Source organism: Passer montanus, unplaced genomic scaffold (genome assembly GCF_014805655.1).
Source record: "Passer montanus isolate IOZ18808 unplaced genomic scaffold, ASM1480565v1 scaffold8, whole genome shotgun sequence".
NCBI lineage: Eukaryota > Metazoa > Chordata > Aves > Passeriformes > Passeridae > Passer > Passer montanus.
Window position 1 is genome coordinate 13,661,334 of NW_024373256.1, and position 15,808 is coordinate 13,677,141.

Consider the following 15,808-nt stretch of genomic DNA (forward strand, 5'->3'; position numbering starts at 1 on the left):
GCAAATGGCAAAACCCACCTTGAGGCCGTGGGCTTGTGATGGAGAGGCTGGAAATGCTCCTGGCAGGGGGGAAGGGGCTGGGCCGGGGGAGCACATCTAGAAGGGGCATGGCTGGGACAGCTCTGTCCCCTGGTGCTCGCTGGCTGTGCACTCATTCGCAGTCACACAATGACTTCAGAGCTTGGTGCAGGAGCAGAATTCATCAGGATGCAGCAGAATTAAGTGCAGAAGACAAATCTGTCTTTGCTCTTTATCTCCATCTTGCACAAGCTTCCAGCAAAGGCTGCTGGTGGCCTCTGGATGAGAGCTCTGTGCTGGAACCCTCCTGCAGCAGCTCTGACTCTGCCTGACCATATCCAAGTCACTGCATCTTTCTGTGACTCAGCTTAATGGCTGTTGCAGAGCTCATTTTCCTGCTCTGTGTTGTCTTTCAGGAGACATCATTTGCAAGGCACATGGAGCTCTCTGGTGAAAAGCGTTTTGGAAGTGCTAGATAATTACTGTTAACAGCTAAAAGCACTTTGACCATTAAAAACCTTTCACAGCTCTCCAGCTGTCCTCTGAAAACTTGACACTTTGTGGTCTGACTTGTAGAAACACAAATGTAGTTTAAAAAAGAAGCTCTTAATTGACAGGCTCCAGTTATTTCTGCTTGCAGTGACCATGTAGCAGATTTCTGTGTATTCATGTCAGAGCATTGATTGAAGGCCAGATAATTAGAGGGCTTTCCCAAGCCAGGTTAAGCCAAGTTTATGTGATCTACCTTTGGCGTGTGTAATTGCATAGGGTTTATTAGTAGAGTCATTTATAGTTGTACTAAATTCATGCACCTTCCCCAGAAATGTCTGTACACACTTTGAAAACAGCAGCCTGGGCTATGCAATTGATATTCTGACACTAATTTGGCCTGTATTATAGGAGTGGCTTCCAGAGGAAGCCCATGGTGTGTGGTAATGACAGGAATGCCAGCAGCAGGATGGGCTGAGCCATCCCAGTGCTGGACTGCTCTGATTCCACTGCCTCTCCATGAGGCCTGGCTCTTCTCCCAGTGATGCAATGATCCCCCAGTCCTGCCCCATGCCTGGAAAACCAGAGTGACATTCACCAGCAGGGAACTGCTTATGAAAATTAAATGTGTCTGTGTCCAGTAGCAGGCAAAAATGGATGCAGTGGTCCCCAGGGAGCCAAAGATTTCTGGATGTTGAAATCTCTGTGCTGGATTTTGGTAGGATTGGCTGCTACAGCTGAAGCATACCTGAGCTGGCAGTTTTTAGAAAGCTCCTGCTCTGGTTAGCCCAGGAGCCCACCTTGAAATAAATCCCACAGCTCAGTGAGAACAAAGTTGAAACTGAGAGAGGAACTCCCATGAAAACACAATTTATTTCAGTCAGGAGCTTTGAAGAGCTCTGGGAAATTGGAGTCAGTGTCCCAGGTTTGTCAGTAGCCTTGGGGAAGCACAGAGAGGTGGAGGTGAGCCCAGAGGTGTCCTTGAGGCCCCAGGTGAGCTGGCTGTGGGTGGAGAGCACACTGTGCCAGCTTTCTACAGCCAGACTGGCCTTGCCAGCATGGTTATCCAGCTCTGCAGCCACTGCCCTCTGGCACAGCCCCCCCAGCAGTGGCCTTCCCCACCAAGCTGCCCACTGCCAACAGCCCTGCTCCCACCCCAGCACTGCCCCCCTGTAAATCCATGAGGCACCTGCAGTGACTGCGCTGGAAACTGTAAATATTCTTCAGAAAAAGCATTTCTCTCCCTATTTCACAGCACTTGGAATGACCCTGATCTCTGAGATAGCAGCCTGGCTGCTGCTGGCAGGCAGTTCAGGATTGACCATCCAGTGCTAATGACCTGCAGACCCAGCAGCACTCCAGTGCCCAGCACTGGTGTCCCAGTGACCATCAGGTTTTTCCATGGACAGGTTTTGAGCCATTTCCTGTAGCTCAGTCTCACATTTCACAGCTGGATTGTATTAATTAATACTAGCTCCTCAGAGAAAGGATTTTTTGCAACATTTAGCATGAGATCACTTTGAAATTAATTGTGTGGGCCCAAGACTGGAAGAGAAACAGAACCAGTAGCTGGGACACCCACTGAGCTAACATCTGCTGGGTGCATTTTGGGCTTTCCAGAGCTCTCCAGCCCCAGGGTTGAGTTGGGACTAGCTGCACACCTTTGCATCACAGCAAGGTTGGATTGGTGCTGCAAAGCAGACGTGGGTTCCCTGTCCCAGCACTGGTGGGATGCACAGCTGTGGGTCAGCACTGGGGTGCAGATGCAGTGAGGGGGATGAGTGCTGCTGCTTCCCTGCTGGATGGTGTTTTGTGCTCGTGACAAACACAGCAATGGGAGGTGATCTCAGAAGGAGCAGGGTGTGGTACCTGGCAGTATTTCTGGGTCACACTGACACCCAGGAGATGGGTGCAGGTGGCAGATTTAATGAGGCAGGGCTCAGAGTCGGTCTGATGGCCTTTATGTGCAAGCCAAAGTCTCAGGAGATCTCCTGGCAATGACGAAAGTGGAGACAGTTGTGTTGTTTCATTCTCCTTAGGGGAGCTCTTGGAAAATTACATTGTCAGTGATTTCATATTCATCAGCTCTGCTTCAGCCTGCTAGAGGTCTGTGGCTGCAGTTTGGTGTGTGTGTGAGTTCTGCTGATAGAATTAAAGCAACAGGAAAATCTTCTCTTGGTACACTGGGGATAAAAGGAAGACTGGGGAAAATGTGGGCCCTGTCTGGGAGGAGATGGGAGAGCTGGTGACCTGGGGCATGCACAAGGCTGAGGTACTCAGTGGCTTTTCTGCTTTGGTCTTTAGTGCTCCAGCCAGAGCACCCGAGTTACAAAGGCAGGGACTGGGAGAAAAAAGAGCCACCCACAGTAGGAGAAGATGAGGTTTGAGACCATCTAAAGAACCTGAAGGTGCAGAAGTCCATGGGACCTGATGAAATCCATCCACAGGGCCTGAGGACACTGGTGGATGAAGTGTCTGAGTCAGTGTCCATCATATTTGAGAAGTATGGACAAGTTCCCACTGGCTGGAAAAGGGAAAGCATAGCCCCCATTTTCAACAAGGGGAAAAAGGAAGGTTTGGGGAACTGAAGGCTGGTCAGTCTCCCCTCTTTGTCTGTCAGGATCATTTTTGGGCATCGCTTCAGGCATCATATTCAGGGCACATCTCCCTGGAGTCGGGCTGAGTAATTCAGGAATGGCCTTTCAGGTGTGAAGTGCACAGCAGGAGGAAGGACACTCCCAGCCACTGGCACAGTCCCCCTCTTGCTTCTGCCACAGCAGAGCTCAGGGGTGTCCTGTCCTCTCCCTCTCCCCAGGCAAAGGAGAGCAGCAGCCCTGAGGAAGCAGCTCTGCTCCTGCGCCAGGCTCGTCACCTTGTCCCCAGGTCCCCAGGCACACAGCAGTCATGACTTGTCTCTGGCAGGATTAAGAGAAGCTTAGGGACTTTGAGGTTTTCCAAACCCCTTTAATTAACTTCTGGCTCACAGGATTCACAGAATTTGCCTGAATTTATGACCCATTTTTCCTTTAAATGGCTTATATTTTTTTTTCCAAGGATGACTCAATTCCTTAATGTTTTTCTAGCTAAAGGGCATCCTGTATTTTGATACAGGGATGGGAGAGGCTCTGAGAGCTCTGCTGGCACCAGGAGCAGACCCTTGCCTCTCAGAATGCTGCATCTTCTCCAAAGGTCTCACAGGCAGAGCAAGCACCCAGAATATTGTTGAGCTGAACTTTAGACCTCTCATGCCTGTAGGAAGAGGTGGAAAGGCTGTGTCTGGTGTTGGTTTGCAGTGCCAGTGTTTATGTGGGCACACCATGAAAAGGTGCTCTGCCCGCCAGCCACTGTTTAAAGGTTAAGGTCAGAGTCATTTCCAAAACTGCGATTACCTCATGTGCTTGGCAGATTCTATGGTTTTTACAGCAATTTTCCAGTCATGTAAATACAAAATCATCTTTTTTTATCCAGTGTGCTTTTAAAATATTTTTTTTAAGCTGCCAAATGCGTTTTATGTGACTTTGAAAGGGAAGGCTGCCTCTGGCTCAGACCACGCATGCCAAGGTACCAATTTGTGTAGGCTGCTCCAATGTTTGTGCAGCGTTTTCAGCACCCCAGATGAAAGGCTCTGCAGAAGGGCAAAGTACCCTGAGCTGAATTATTGTTGCTTTTGTCTGTCTCTGAAAAGGGTGAGGACTGGGCTGACAGTTTCAGTCTAGTGATGGCACCACATAGCTGAACCTGGTGTGTGGGCTGGAAGCAAAGACCAGACCAACATTTTGGGAGCTGGGAATACACAGGAGGTGTAAAGTCACTGAGATTTTGGAGATGGCAGCTGCCTTGGCACCCTGCATGGGCAGCAGAGTCTCTAGAACATGCCATGCTGGGAGCTCCATCCCCTCAGACCTCCACGTACTCTGGGAGAGGTGCCCAGGGGAGCTGTGGGGTTCAGGAACATCCTGCCTGCAGGTCTGGGCCACTGGAAAGTCCTGCTGGACTGTTCTGGCCATGGTGACAATAATCCCAAGCAGTCTGGGCACTGTCTGCATGATCATGCCCTGTGGGATGCTGCTCCAGCCCTGTGTGCTGGTGGCACCAGGAGCATGGTGAGATGGTGATGGAGGTGATGGTGACCTGGCTCTGCTGCCTTGGCCTGGGGTGCTCTGGGCTGTACCCTCTCAAAGCCTGGAGACAGCCCAAGGGGGCTGAGTTAGAGCCTGCACCCTCCTTGTAGCTTTGTCCTGGCCTCGTTGAGCCTTTCCAAGTGCTCCTTGACCAGTCTTGGTGCGTGTGCGTGCCCAGAGAGCTGCTGGTGGGAGCAGCCATGCTCAGGGACTGCACTGCACTCCCACCAGCCCATCCCAGGGCCCTGACCTGCTCCTCTCAGCCCTGCCAGGTGCCCAGCAGGAGGGTTGTGAGCCCCTGGGCTGGCACTGAGCAGCTCCCCGTGTGTGCACAGCAGGTTGAAGCCCCAGAAGAGGCCGGGCGGCGGCGCGGCGCAGCCCTGCGAGAACATCGTGGTGGCCTATTACTTCTGTGGGGAGCCCATCCCCTACCGCACCCTCGTCAAGGGCCGCGTGGTGACGCTGGGACAGTTCAAGGAGCTGCTGACCAAGAAAGGGAACTACAGGTAAGGGCTGCTCCCCACCTGCCAGCGGCTGTTGGTGACCCCTGGATGCCACCGCCAGGGCACAGCGGCGTTGCCCCCGCAGAGGGGAGGGTGGGTGGAGGTGGGTCATGCAGTGCTGGGGGTGTGGCAGCATGGGCTGGTGAGGAGGCAGGTTAGCAGGGGAGAGGGAGGTTGGGTTTTGTAGCAGAAATGTCCTGCATCGTGGTTTGCACCTCCAACAGGAGCTGCTGAGCTGCCCTGCGAGTTCCTGGGCAGGTGCAGTCAGTGCTCAGTGATGCTGTGGGGACTCTAAATTCAGAGCTGGTTTTGCTCCTCTCAAAGTTCCCTTTGGTGAGGGTAGGGATGTTGGGTCCTGTCAGAGTCCTTAAGCACTCAGACATGGGGCGTCGGAACCCTCCAAGTTCCCACTTCCAGGTAGGAGCTGCCATGGGAAAACCTGCCTAGAAATGCTCCACCAACACAGGTGCCTCAGCCGCTGCTTTTGGGAGAGCTGTGAATGGGCTTGGATTCAGGGCAGAGCTCCTGACCATGCTAACATGGATCCTGACCACTTTTTGTGGTCACTGTTGAGGGCAGGGGCAGGAGTGTGGCCTCAGTTCTCTCCATGTCTAAGGGAGTAACTTCTTGTGCTCCACAAGCTCAGAGCCATGGAAGGGCTGTACCCAGATTTGGGAATCATGGTGCCCTGTGACCATTCACCTGCTTTTTTTTCCCTCTCCCTTTTCCACATTTCTGTTTTTTTCAGGTATTACTTTAAGAAAGTGAGCGACGAGTTCGACTGTGGTGTGGTCTTCGAGGAGGTGCGGGAGGATGACACCATCCTGCCCATCTTCGAAGAGAAGATCATTGGCAAGGTGGAGAAGATTGATTAGGCTCCAGGGCAGTGAGGACAGGACTGTGAAGGACTCTGGGACCGGAGGAGAAGGCCTGGGGCGGATGCTGGCAGTGCTGCCACCACGGGCACCAGGCGAGCCCAGAGCAGAGGGCGGCAGCTCTGCTTTCCTGCACGGATCTGGGCAAGCTCCAGGATGCCAGTGGATGCCCTTTCACCCCACAAACCTGCCAGTGGGAGCCTGGGCTCCCTCTCCATACCGAATATAAGTGTAATGTAGCATTGTACAGTGCATTAGAAAGTGTAATATGACCTTGTTTACTAAAGCTGCATATTTTTGATATATTGTAATAAAAGGAAAATATTTCCAATGTCACAGTGCTCTTATGTAAATGTAAAACATACAGGTACTGCAGAACTCACCCAAAGTGTACAGCCATCCATCAGACTCCGGCTGCTCCGCGCTTTCCCGGCACCCTCCCTGTTCTCCTGCTGTGGATGGCTCTGGAGCACCGTGGGGTAGAGCTGCCCTCACCCCACCAGCATGGAAGGGGCACCCCGCTCCAAAGGGGCTGTGAAGATCATGGAGCCATTTGGAAGGAGTCATCTGTGGCCTCCTCAGCAGGCTCAGCTGCTGGACGTGGTAGGATGGGTCTTTTTTTCTCCTCCTGAGCTTCCTTGCAGCCGAGTAAATCCCCGGGGGATAGAAGGGTCAGTGCCTGTGGGATGAGGGGCTTCTCACAGAGCAAGGAGCAGCTCAGAGCCAGGGTGGCAGGCTGGGTGCTGGCATCCCACAGCCTGCACACTCCTGTGTGTGCCCTGTGTCCCCGTGGAGAAGGGATTGCTTCCCAGGAGGGTGCTGCAGTTCTGCAGAGCGCTGGCTCCCGTGTGCCTGGTGCAGACATGCCCAGAGCCCTGGGCCAAGCTCTGGCTTTAGGCAGGGCTCTCTTTAGGAGAGCCATATTGGGGAAGCAGACATTAAAGCTGAAGACAAAATACATTTTCTTATGAGTACTGCATCTTTTGTCAGCTTCTGTGTCTCAGGGGAGACAGCAGGAGGGCAGTGCACCAGAGGGGTGGTTGATGCCAGTTTGTGGCTCATGCAGCCCTGGGAAGCCTCCTGGGCTTGCTCGGCTGCAAGGAAGCCGGGGCTGTGCCGGTGCTCCCCCACCCTGTCCTCGCCCAGCCCAGGCCCTGCTGCTCCAGCACAGCCACAGCTCTGTGCCAGCTCCTTTAGGGAGCCCTTGCCCACCCCCCAGGGGTCCAGGGTGGCGCTGGCCCTGCTCAGAGCCGTGCCCAGCCCAGCAGTGTGGAGCTGCCAGGACCCCCTGGCCCCACGCCGGGGTGGGCTGCGCCTGTTGTACGTCACCGAGTGCCTTTAAACACGGGTCTGGACTTGCCTAGAACACTGTGTGAAGTCCAGCAAAACCTGCAAATGTTTTCAGCCCGGGAACAGTGTCACGAGGGGTTTTACTCCGTTTTTTGAAGTTCTGATGGTGGTGTGTCTGGTGAGGTTGTTGGCATGACCGAGATTTCCGTCCCCTCCTTTTTTTTGGGGGGTCCCTGTAAATATGTACAGTGGCCGTGCAGCCCCGGCATTTCCTCTGCATTCTCATGTGCTGACTTGTACAATGATCTTTTCAAAGGTACTTGGATAAAATGAAATAAAACCCCACATCCCACTGCCTGCTGCTTTTTTTCCTTCCCTGTGGAGCAGGCCCAGGCCCTCAGCAGCCTCTGGGATGGACAGAGGATGGGGCAGGATTGGTGAAGGGCACAGGGTGGAACTGGGGCCGCTCTGGGCTCCCTGGAGGGATGGCTGAGCACATCCTGGCCCAACAGGACCAGCATGTGCCCCTGAAGGAATGGCTCAGCAGAGAGGGAGCAGTGCTGGAGTTCCAGAGGTGTAGCCAGGCTCACATGCCAGTAGAACCCCTTGTTGCCTGCCTTGGCTGTGACAGCAGCTCCTGGGGGTTGCCTGGGTCTGGTATGTCGTGAAGGAGAGACCCCAGCTGGTCTCCCATCACCTGAACCCCACCGGTGCAGCACGAGGGCCAGCATGGAGAGCTCCTTGGCCACCTGGTGCCATTGCAGGATAGCCAGGATCAGTGCTAAGGCACAGCTGCCCCAGGGCATAGAGACACTGCTGTGTCCCCAAGACGCGTGAGTGCTCCCAGCGCATGGAGACAGACACAGACCAGAGCCCACATTGTTTCCAGGTGGTTTATAGCACATGCCTGAGTAGGACAGGGCTCACAGCTCATCCCGGGATTCATCCGTCCGCTGTGCACTCGGATCCTTGCCCGTGCCATTCCCAGGGGTCTTGGTCACCTGAAGAAGGCAGCAGTGAGGCATGGATGGACACACACTCCCTGCCTGACCCTGTCCCTGTGCCCACCCTGCAGGATCCATCCCCCAGCCCTGGGCAGGGGGGCTGTCCCCTGACCTCACTCACCGGAGGCTCCTCAGGCAGCGTCCCCCCGTTTTCCAGGAACTTGGAGAAGGTCTCCACATCTCGGCTGCTCTTATACTCAACCATCTGGAGCCATGGGAGTGGAAGGCACTGAGGGTGCCGCCACCCCCCTGGTGCTGCTCACCCCACAAGTGCCCACACCCACCTTCCTGCCCGGCCCCGCGGGGAAGTAGTGCAGGGTGGGGTAGCCGTGGATGGTGATGTTCTCCAGCTCGTTGGCCGTGGAGTCCATCTCGGCGATGACGATGTCCTCGCGGTCCTTGTAGCGCTCGGCCAGCTCCTCCCAGGCAGCTGCCATGGCCTGGCAGTGCGGGCACCACGGCGCGTCTGCAGGGCGGGCACATGGACCAGGGGTCTGGGACAGGGCTGGGGCTGTCGTGGAGGGGCTGAGCCCCACAGCAGAGCTCAGGGAGGGACACGGGTGGCACTTACAGAACTTGACAAAGACGTTCTTGGTCTCATCGAAAGCCACCTGCTCGAAGGTCTTCCCCACCAGGACTTTAACGGGCCGCGTGTCCCAGTCCTCAGGGGGCTCTGCACTCAGCAGGTGAGGCTGTGGGGACAGTCAGGACAGCCACAGCCTGGGCTGAGCATGCCAGAGGCCCGTGGGGCAGTGCCAGCTGGGGCAGGGGTATGTTCCTGTGCTGCCTTTTGGACCGCATTTTCCCCTCTGCTGCCATCCCACCTGTGTGCCCCCATGGCAGCAGTCTCCTGCCCCCCTTGCCCATACCAAATCCCCAAATCCTCAAGCCTGGCAGCAGGAGTGTCAGCAAACAGGTCCCTGCTGCTCAGCACACAACCATCATCCTTAGGCCTCTGAGCCAGCAGCCCATCTCTCACCACAGGGCAGAATCCATGGGCACTGGCTGGCACCGTGCTGACCCTCACCTTCACCTTGCCGTCCAGCACTGCCTGGATGAAGCTGCGGATGGCCGAAGCCGAGAAGTCGTCCTGCTCCATCTGGTACTTGCGGTTGTTCTTCATCTTCACCAGGCGCAGGGTGGGGGCATCAGCAGCAGTCATGCCAAAGAAGGGCAGGACGTCGGCACCGTGGCCGGTTACGTCCACCACCACGAAGAGAACCTGGCCAGGGAACGGGGGACACTGAGGCTGGGGAGTCCCAAAGCCACTCTCCATGTCCCTTCCACGGGGCCACCTCACCTCGCCCCGGAAGCCACCAGCAGCTGCTCTGAAGCCATCCTGCAGTGACAGCTGCTCCACTGAGGACTTGTTGAGGAAGAGCAGCATGTGATGGGGGATCTTGGCACCGAAGATCTGGTTGGACGTCTGGGGAGGAGGAGGAGAATGAGGGCAGGGCAGCCACGGCCGTCAGGGGACAGTGGCAGGGCTGGGGACGGGCTGTACCTCGTTGGTGAACTCCATCACCAGCTGCAGGCTGTGGACGCGGAGCAGCCGCATGAGCTCGGCCGTGTCCAGGCCCCGTGCCGGGTCCACAGGGAAGTTTGTCTGTCTCTCATCAAACTGCCAGGGCAGGGGCCTGTGAGGGCTGAGGGGAGGACAGGATGGCCCCACCACTCCCCTGCCACCCCCTCACCTTCTTGAACAGGCAGACGGTGTCAGCTGACAGCCCGTAGGCCTGGAAGAGCTCAGCTTCCTCTGCCACCCCGAACGTCAGGTCCACCATCTCGGCAGCCACCTCGAAGAACGCCTGGGCCGCCTCACCCCTCAGGTCCTGCACAGCCACCCGTGAGTGCCACAGCCACAGCCACGGCCATGGTCCAGCCCCGGCCCGCCCCAGCCCACCTTGAAGAAGCCGATGACCACCAGGTCCTGGGAGCTGACGAAGGCTGCGGCGGTGTCGGTGTCCTGCAGCAGCGTGGCGCTGGGGCCAGCCCGGCGCTGCACCCAGCGCACGATGCCCTGGCTGTCCAAGCGGCCTGGCACACAGATGGCACCTGGCACCCCTCTCCAGGCTGCCACCCCTCCCTGTGCCACCAACCTCAGCCACCAGCACCGTGGCACTGCCCACCATCATCACCTCGTACATCACACTGTCACCTGTCTGCTATCACCACCAGGACACTGCCACCCCTCTCACCATCACCACCCTGTGACCCCCACAAGGACAGTGCCACCCTCCACCATCAGCCCCTGCCACCCACCCCAGCCCCATGGCAGTGTCCCCCTCGAAGGTGCCAGGGACACTGTGGGGTGCCACGGCCCTACCAGTGTACTCCAGGGGGTGGGTGCGGTTGCCATCACGAAAGAGCTTGAGCGTGGGGTAGGAGGTGATGCCAAACTCGGTGGCCAGGGCTGTCTGTGCTGTGGCATCCACCTTGCCCAGCCGGGCTGGGCTGGACTCGTTCCTCAGCTCAGTGGCTGCCTGGGCAAAGGCAGGAGCCAGGCGCTGGCAGTGCCCACACCACGGCGCGTCTGTGGGCAGGGGACAGCACTGAAAATGGGGACAGGTGTGGGGACAGCCCAGTGGCTGCGTGAGCCCACTGGGCCCCAGCTTGTGCCCCTGTCCCACACCCACACGTGTCCCTGTCTTGTGTCCCACGCCAAGCTACACACCCCTCACCATGCTCTGCCCGTGTCCCTGCTCCGCGTGTCATCCCCATCCCATGCCCCGTCACATGGCCCGTGCTCTTGCTCCTCTGTCCCACAGCCTTGCCCCTGCCCACCCCACCTAGCGTCCCTCCTGTGTCCCTACCCCACATCTGCCCTGCCCACAGCCCTGCCACGGTGGGGCACTCACAGAACTCCACCAGCAGCAGCTGGTGCTCGCTCAGGGCACGGGCAAAGTTGTGCTCATGGAGCACCAGGACATTGTCCTCCTCCTTGATCTCATCTGACAGCACTTCATCCTCTTTCTTCTCATTCTCCTCCTCTTCTATCACCTCTTCATCCTTATCCTCGCCCCCCAAAGCCGGGCCCAGCCAGGCCAGCGACAGCACCAGCAGCCAAACCAGCCGGGACCCGCAGCCGCGCATGGTGCCGGCGCTGGAGATGCTGGCCAGGGGGGAGGACGAAGATAAGGGACCTGGGGGCGGGTTGTGCCGGTCCCCTGGGGCTCGTGGCCCTCCGCTACTGGCTGCCCGGCCCCGATAAGGCAGCGGGACCAGGTGGCGTTTTCCAGACGCAGGGAGACGTGGCCCGGCAGCGGGATGGGGACAGGGAGCCGAGGGACAGGCACGGGCGGTGGGGACACAGACACACCAGTAAGAGACCAGTCTGTAGGGTTTAATGGCGATGGAAGAGCACAGCCTGCGAGCGGGAGGGCACCGGACACGGCACCACCACGGCAGGGTCACAGCCCCGGCCCCAGCGATGGGGGACGCCGTGAGGATCAGGCGGGCGTCGAGATTTAAAAAAAAAGAGCAATTAAAAATAACTTTGGTTGCGAAGACCACGACCACGGGCTCTCACTCGCTAAGGGACCCCCCTCCACCCTTCTCGCGACCGGGGCAGGCGCGGCGGGGCCGCCCAGGGCTCCCCGGGCCGGCGGCACCGCGTCCCCGGGCCGGCGGGGGGAGCCGGGCTGCGGGCGGGCTCAGTCCTCCCAAGCCTTCTTTATGCACAGGCCCCACTCCCAGGAGAGGTGCTCGGTCTTGTCGTCGTCGGTGACGAGGGAGCGGACGCGGTAGCAGCCCCGCGCCAGCCACCCCCGCGGCGCCTCCTCCGCCGGCGTCACCACCTCGTACTCCTCGGCCCGCGGCGCGTAGCTGCCCACCATGAAAACGTCGCGATCCACTGGGCCAGGAGGGGACACGAGGGACGGGTGAGTGGGGCCAGGGCGGCCGGGGGTCCCCCAGCCCCTGCCCCCAGCCCCCAGCCCAGGCAGAGACCCTGGGACATGCAGGGACCCGTGGGTGGCAAGAGAGACCCTGTGGGGCTGGGTCCAGGGTAACAAGGACCCTGTAGGGTGGGGACTGTGGTGTGAGGGCAGCAGGGCCATGCCCAGCCAGTGGCACAGGGCACCACGCACTCGCCTCACCTTGAAGGACACCTTCACTCTGTAGTCTACCCCCTCCTTCAGCACAAAGGCCCGGCCTCTCAGCTCCTCCAGGTCTCCTGCACAGGCAGATGGTCCATCAGCCCAGTGCCCCTTCCTCCTCCCCCCCCTCCTCCTCCTCCCCCGGGTGTCCCCAGGGCTCACCTGTCAGGTCCATGGTGATGGGCCCTGGCGCCTGCTCGCACATCAGCGTCAGCTTTGTCACCTGCACGTTGGGCACGCTGGCATCTAGGGACAAGCAGCAGGGCCCAGACCTTACCCACCGTGCCCAGTCCACCATCCCCCAGCGAGCCAAGGGGCTGCCACGGCCCCGTAATGGTGGGAAGGGCCACGGTGTCCGTGGTGGGGGTGTTACAGGAGAGCAGGTGCATCTCAGGTCACTCCACCAGTGGCAGCAGTGCCTTTTGGGGTAAGATCACGTTTAAAGGACCCAGACATCCGTATTTCCCAGGGGGTGCATCCCCTGGCTCAGGAGCAGAACAAGGGGAAGCAGAGGAGGAGGAGGCAGCACGTGCAGCCAGCGCATCCCTTGAGGTGGGCACTGGTCTCCTTCACCCCACCAGCCCAGCCTGCACGGCCCCAGCTCTCACACACACCACGGTGCACCCCTCTGCACCCCACGGCTTTCCAAGCCCCCCTCCCCCCCTGCCCCCGTTTGCCCTTTCCCAAGACATTCGTGGATGGGCACTGGGCTGCTGGGCCGGGGAGCTCCCCAGGGACCCCGGTGCAGAGCAGCACCGGCCGGGGAGGGGCAGCCTGTGGGAGCCACGGGGAGCGGGGGGCTCCGTCTGGTCACCGGCAGCCGTGCTAGCCCGGCGTTCCTCCCCCCGCCCCCGCCGTTCGCTCCTCTCAGTCATCCCCATGAATTTCCCGGTTCCCTGTAGCCGTTCCTATGGAAACTGCGGCGGTGATCCCGTCACCACGGCAACTGGGGTCCCCGGGCTCCGGCGCTCTGTCGGCGGGGAATGCCGGGGTCTCTGCGCGGGTGGGGGGCACAGGCGGCACCCGCGGGCGATTCCAGCCGGGATGAGCCCTCCCTGCCGGGGATGCCCCGCGGGACGCCCCCCGCTCGAGCACGCCCGAGCTCCCCGGGGCGGCTGCGGCTGCATCCCCGGCTGGGCGGCCGGGCTCCGCGGTGCCCAGAGCCGCCCGCAGCCCCAGCCTTACCCACGGCGGCAGGGATGGCACCCAGCAGCGCCTGCTTGTACTTCCGCAGGCTCTCATCCCCCGGGTCCAGCTCCTGGATCTCCCGCAGGCTCTTCTTCTCCGGCGTCTTGTACGCCAGGGCCACGTCGGCATCCTCCTCCTCCTCCTCCAGCGATAGCGTCACCCCCTCCTTGTCAGCCATGATGTCTGCGGGGGACAGGCAGTGGCAGCTCCGGGGACACCCCGGGGACACCCCCCGACACGAAGGCACCGGTGGGCAGGGGGTGGCTGGGCTGTGACAGGGAGTCCCCGTGGGGAGGCCAGGCCGGTGCCCTGCTCGGGGCCGGGGGGAGGCTGCCAGCTCGGTGTCCCCGGGGCCTGGTGGCACCGCTGGGAGCAGAGGTGCCGCTGCCGGCTGCATTTCCGCACGGTCATGGAGCAAGGCGAGCCGTGTGCTCGGCCTGGGGGTGCTTGCAGACCCCCCCAGCCCCCAGGGCCCCCTCGTGTCACCCGCAGAAGTCCTTGTCACTGCCCTGCAGCCCCCTCCAGCCCCACTGGGCAGCCTCCAGCCCCATCTCCCACCCCAAACCCGAACCACGAGCAACTGCAGGGCAGAGGCATCGCTGGCATGGTGGCTCCGGTGGCTCTGGTGCTGCCGGACTGCGGGGGGCACCAGGGGCACCACAAACATGGGTGATGTCCCCACAGCCCCTGGCTCTCCCTGCCCACGGCATCACCACCCCACTCTTGTGACTGCAAGCACCGAGCTCCCCAAAGCCCCTGGAGCTCCATCCCTGGGGACACGCTGGGAATACAGCACGGGGCAGAGGACACTGCCTGAGCTCAGCCCCGGGGCCCAGGGCCAAAAGTCTGGGTCTGTCTGGCCAGGATGTGGGTCCCCAGGGCAGTGGCAGTGATGGGGACAGAGCAGTGGCCCTGCTGCCCCTCTGGCCCCACCGAGGCCCTGCCCCTCGGCTGTCGCGGCAGCGTGCGGGCACTCCCAGCGCGGGGATGCACCCACCTCGGCACTCGCTGGCTGCCCGCGGCTGGCAGGGCAGGGAGGCAGGGCCAGGTGCCACAGGGGACAGGGGGACCTCCCCCGTGGGACGCTCCATTCCCCCGGGCCCGGGGTGCTGCTCACGCACGGATGCCCGGGGGATGCTCACGCACGGGGGGCTCGGAGCGATGCTCGCCCTCCCTCCCCGGGCAATGCCCCCCGCCGCCCCCGGGCGCTGCCCCCCGGCCGCCGCCGCTCACCTCGGTAGCACAGCGCCAGCCAGAGCAGCTCCAGCAGCTGCCCGCCGGCCTCGCACACGTCCAGGCCGAGCATGGCCGGGCCGTGCCGCACCCTTTTATTTCCCTCGGCGGCTCCAGCCCCGCCGCTCGTGGGCGGCGAGACTGCAGTGAGCTCATCGCCGGGCGCGCCCGCCCCGCGCTGCCCGCACCCCCCGAGCCTCCTGCCTGTCCCTCAGAGCACTGCCTGCATCCCGGGAGCATCCTCTCTGTGCCCTCACACAGTGCCTGTATCCCACAGCATCCTGCCTGTACCCTCAGGGCACTGCCTGTACCCTCAGGGCACTGCCTGTACCCTCAGGGCACTGCCTGTACCCTCAGGGCACTGCCTGTACCCTCAGGGCACTGCCTGTATCCCTGGAGCATCCTGCCTGTACCCTGAGGGCATTGCCTGCATCCCAGGATCATCCTCTCCGTGCCCTCACACACTGCCTGCATCCCCCGAGCATCCTCTCTGCACCCTCACACACTGCCTGTATCCCTGGAGCATCCTCTGTACCCTCACACACTGCCTGCATCCCTGGAGCATCCTCTGTACCCTCAGAGCACTGCCTGTATATCCCTGGGGCATCCTCTCTGCACCCTCACACACTGCCTGTATCCCCCGAGCATCCTCTCCGTGCCCCCAGGGCACTGCCCTCGCCCTGGCCGCACCTCCCGCCTCCTGCCCATCCTTGCTCACAGTGCCCGCACCCTCACCGCGCTGCCCGCAGCCCCGCAGCTGCCGGCGCGGTGTCCACCCTGCCCGCACCCCGCGAGCATCCTCCCCGCAGCCCGAGCATCCTCCCCGCAGCCGGCCCGCCCCGCCATCCAGCAGCCACGGCGGTGCGTGTGGGTCCCCTCCTGGGCACCCCCGACCCCGGGATTTTGGGGGGAGGCTGAGGGGTGCCGGGGGTGCCCCGGGCAGGGGCAGGCTGGCCCCGGGGGCCGAGCCGGGGCTCGGGGCGGCCGGCG

General features: G+C 60.5%; 3 protein-coding genes across 5 annotated transcripts in view; 1 reads left to right on the plus strand and 2 right to left on the minus strand.

Annotated features, from left to right (window-relative positions):
• Positions 1-7,648, plus strand: part of AXIN1 (axin 1) — a 77,509-nt gene extending 69,861 nt beyond the window's left edge. For 2 of the 3 annotated variants that reach the window (XM_039731982.1, XM_039731981.1), the window contains exons 9-10: positions 4,964-5,134; positions 5,880-7,648. In XM_039731982.1, the coding sequence (XP_039587916.1) occupies positions 4,964-5,134; positions 5,880-6,006 (298 nt within the window). In that variant the 3' untranslated portion in view covers positions 6,007-7,648. The remainder of the gene's footprint in view (positions 1-4,963; positions 5,135-5,879) is intronic. The other variant, XM_039731983.1, reaches the window with a different exon arrangement.
• A 532-nt stretch (positions 7,649-8,180) lies between these two features.
• PDIA2 (protein disulfide isomerase family A member 2) lies at positions 8,181-11,484 on the minus strand. Its single transcript, XM_039731985.1, has 11 exons — positions 11,159-11,484; positions 10,627-10,833; positions 10,204-10,337; positions 9,995-10,132; positions 9,805-9,921; positions 9,601-9,726; positions 9,328-9,522; positions 8,872-8,992; positions 8,585-8,766; positions 8,422-8,505; positions 8,181-8,297 (listed from the first exon to the last, which is right to left on the minus strand). The coding sequence occupies exons 1-11, from the start codon at positions 11,391-11,393 to the stop codon at positions 8,220-8,222; spliced, it is 1,617 nt and encodes a 538-aa protein (XP_039587919.1). The 5' UTR covers positions 11,394-11,484; the 3' UTR covers positions 8,181-8,219.
• Positions 11,485-11,622: 138 nt separating this feature from the next.
• On the minus strand, positions 11,623-14,905 carry ARHGDIG (Rho GDP dissociation inhibitor gamma). The gene is made up of 5 exons (XM_039731986.1): positions 14,819-14,905; positions 13,583-13,768; positions 12,560-12,643; positions 12,334-12,474; positions 11,623-12,153 (listed from the first exon to the last, which is right to left on the minus strand). Exons 1-5 carry the CDS (start codon positions 14,889-14,891, stop codon positions 11,954-11,956), a joined length of 684 nt encoding a protein of 227 aa, XP_039587920.1. The 5' UTR covers positions 14,892-14,905; the 3' UTR covers positions 11,623-11,953.
• Positions 14,906-15,808: the final 903 nt, after the last annotated feature.

Coding starts and splice junctions, on each gene's coding strand:
- ARHGDIG (XM_039731986.1), bottom strand. CDS start 14,891: ATGCTCGGCCTGGACGTGTGCGAGGCCGGCGGGCAGCTGCTGGAGCTG. Junction 13,769..14,818: donor GCTGGCGCTGTGCTACCGAG/GTGAGCGGCGGC, acceptor TGTCCCCCGCAG/ACATCATGGCTGACAAGGAG. Junction 12,644..13,582: donor TGCCATCCCTGCCGCCGTGG/GTAAGGCTGGGG, acceptor GCTTGTCCCTAG/ATGCCAGCGTGCCCAACGTG.
- PDIA2 (XM_039731985.1), bottom strand. CDS start 11,393: ATGCGCGGCTGCGGGTCCCGGCTGGTTTGGCTGCTGGTGCTGTCGCTG. Junction 10,834..11,158: donor GCTGCTGCTGGTGGAGTTCT/GTGAGTGCCCCA, acceptor CCCTGCCCACAG/ACGCGCCGTGGTGTGGGCAC. Junction 8,298..8,421: donor CGCTGCCTGAGGAGCCTCCG/GTGAGTGAGGTC, acceptor TGCCTTCTTCAG/GTGACCAAGACCCCTGGGAA.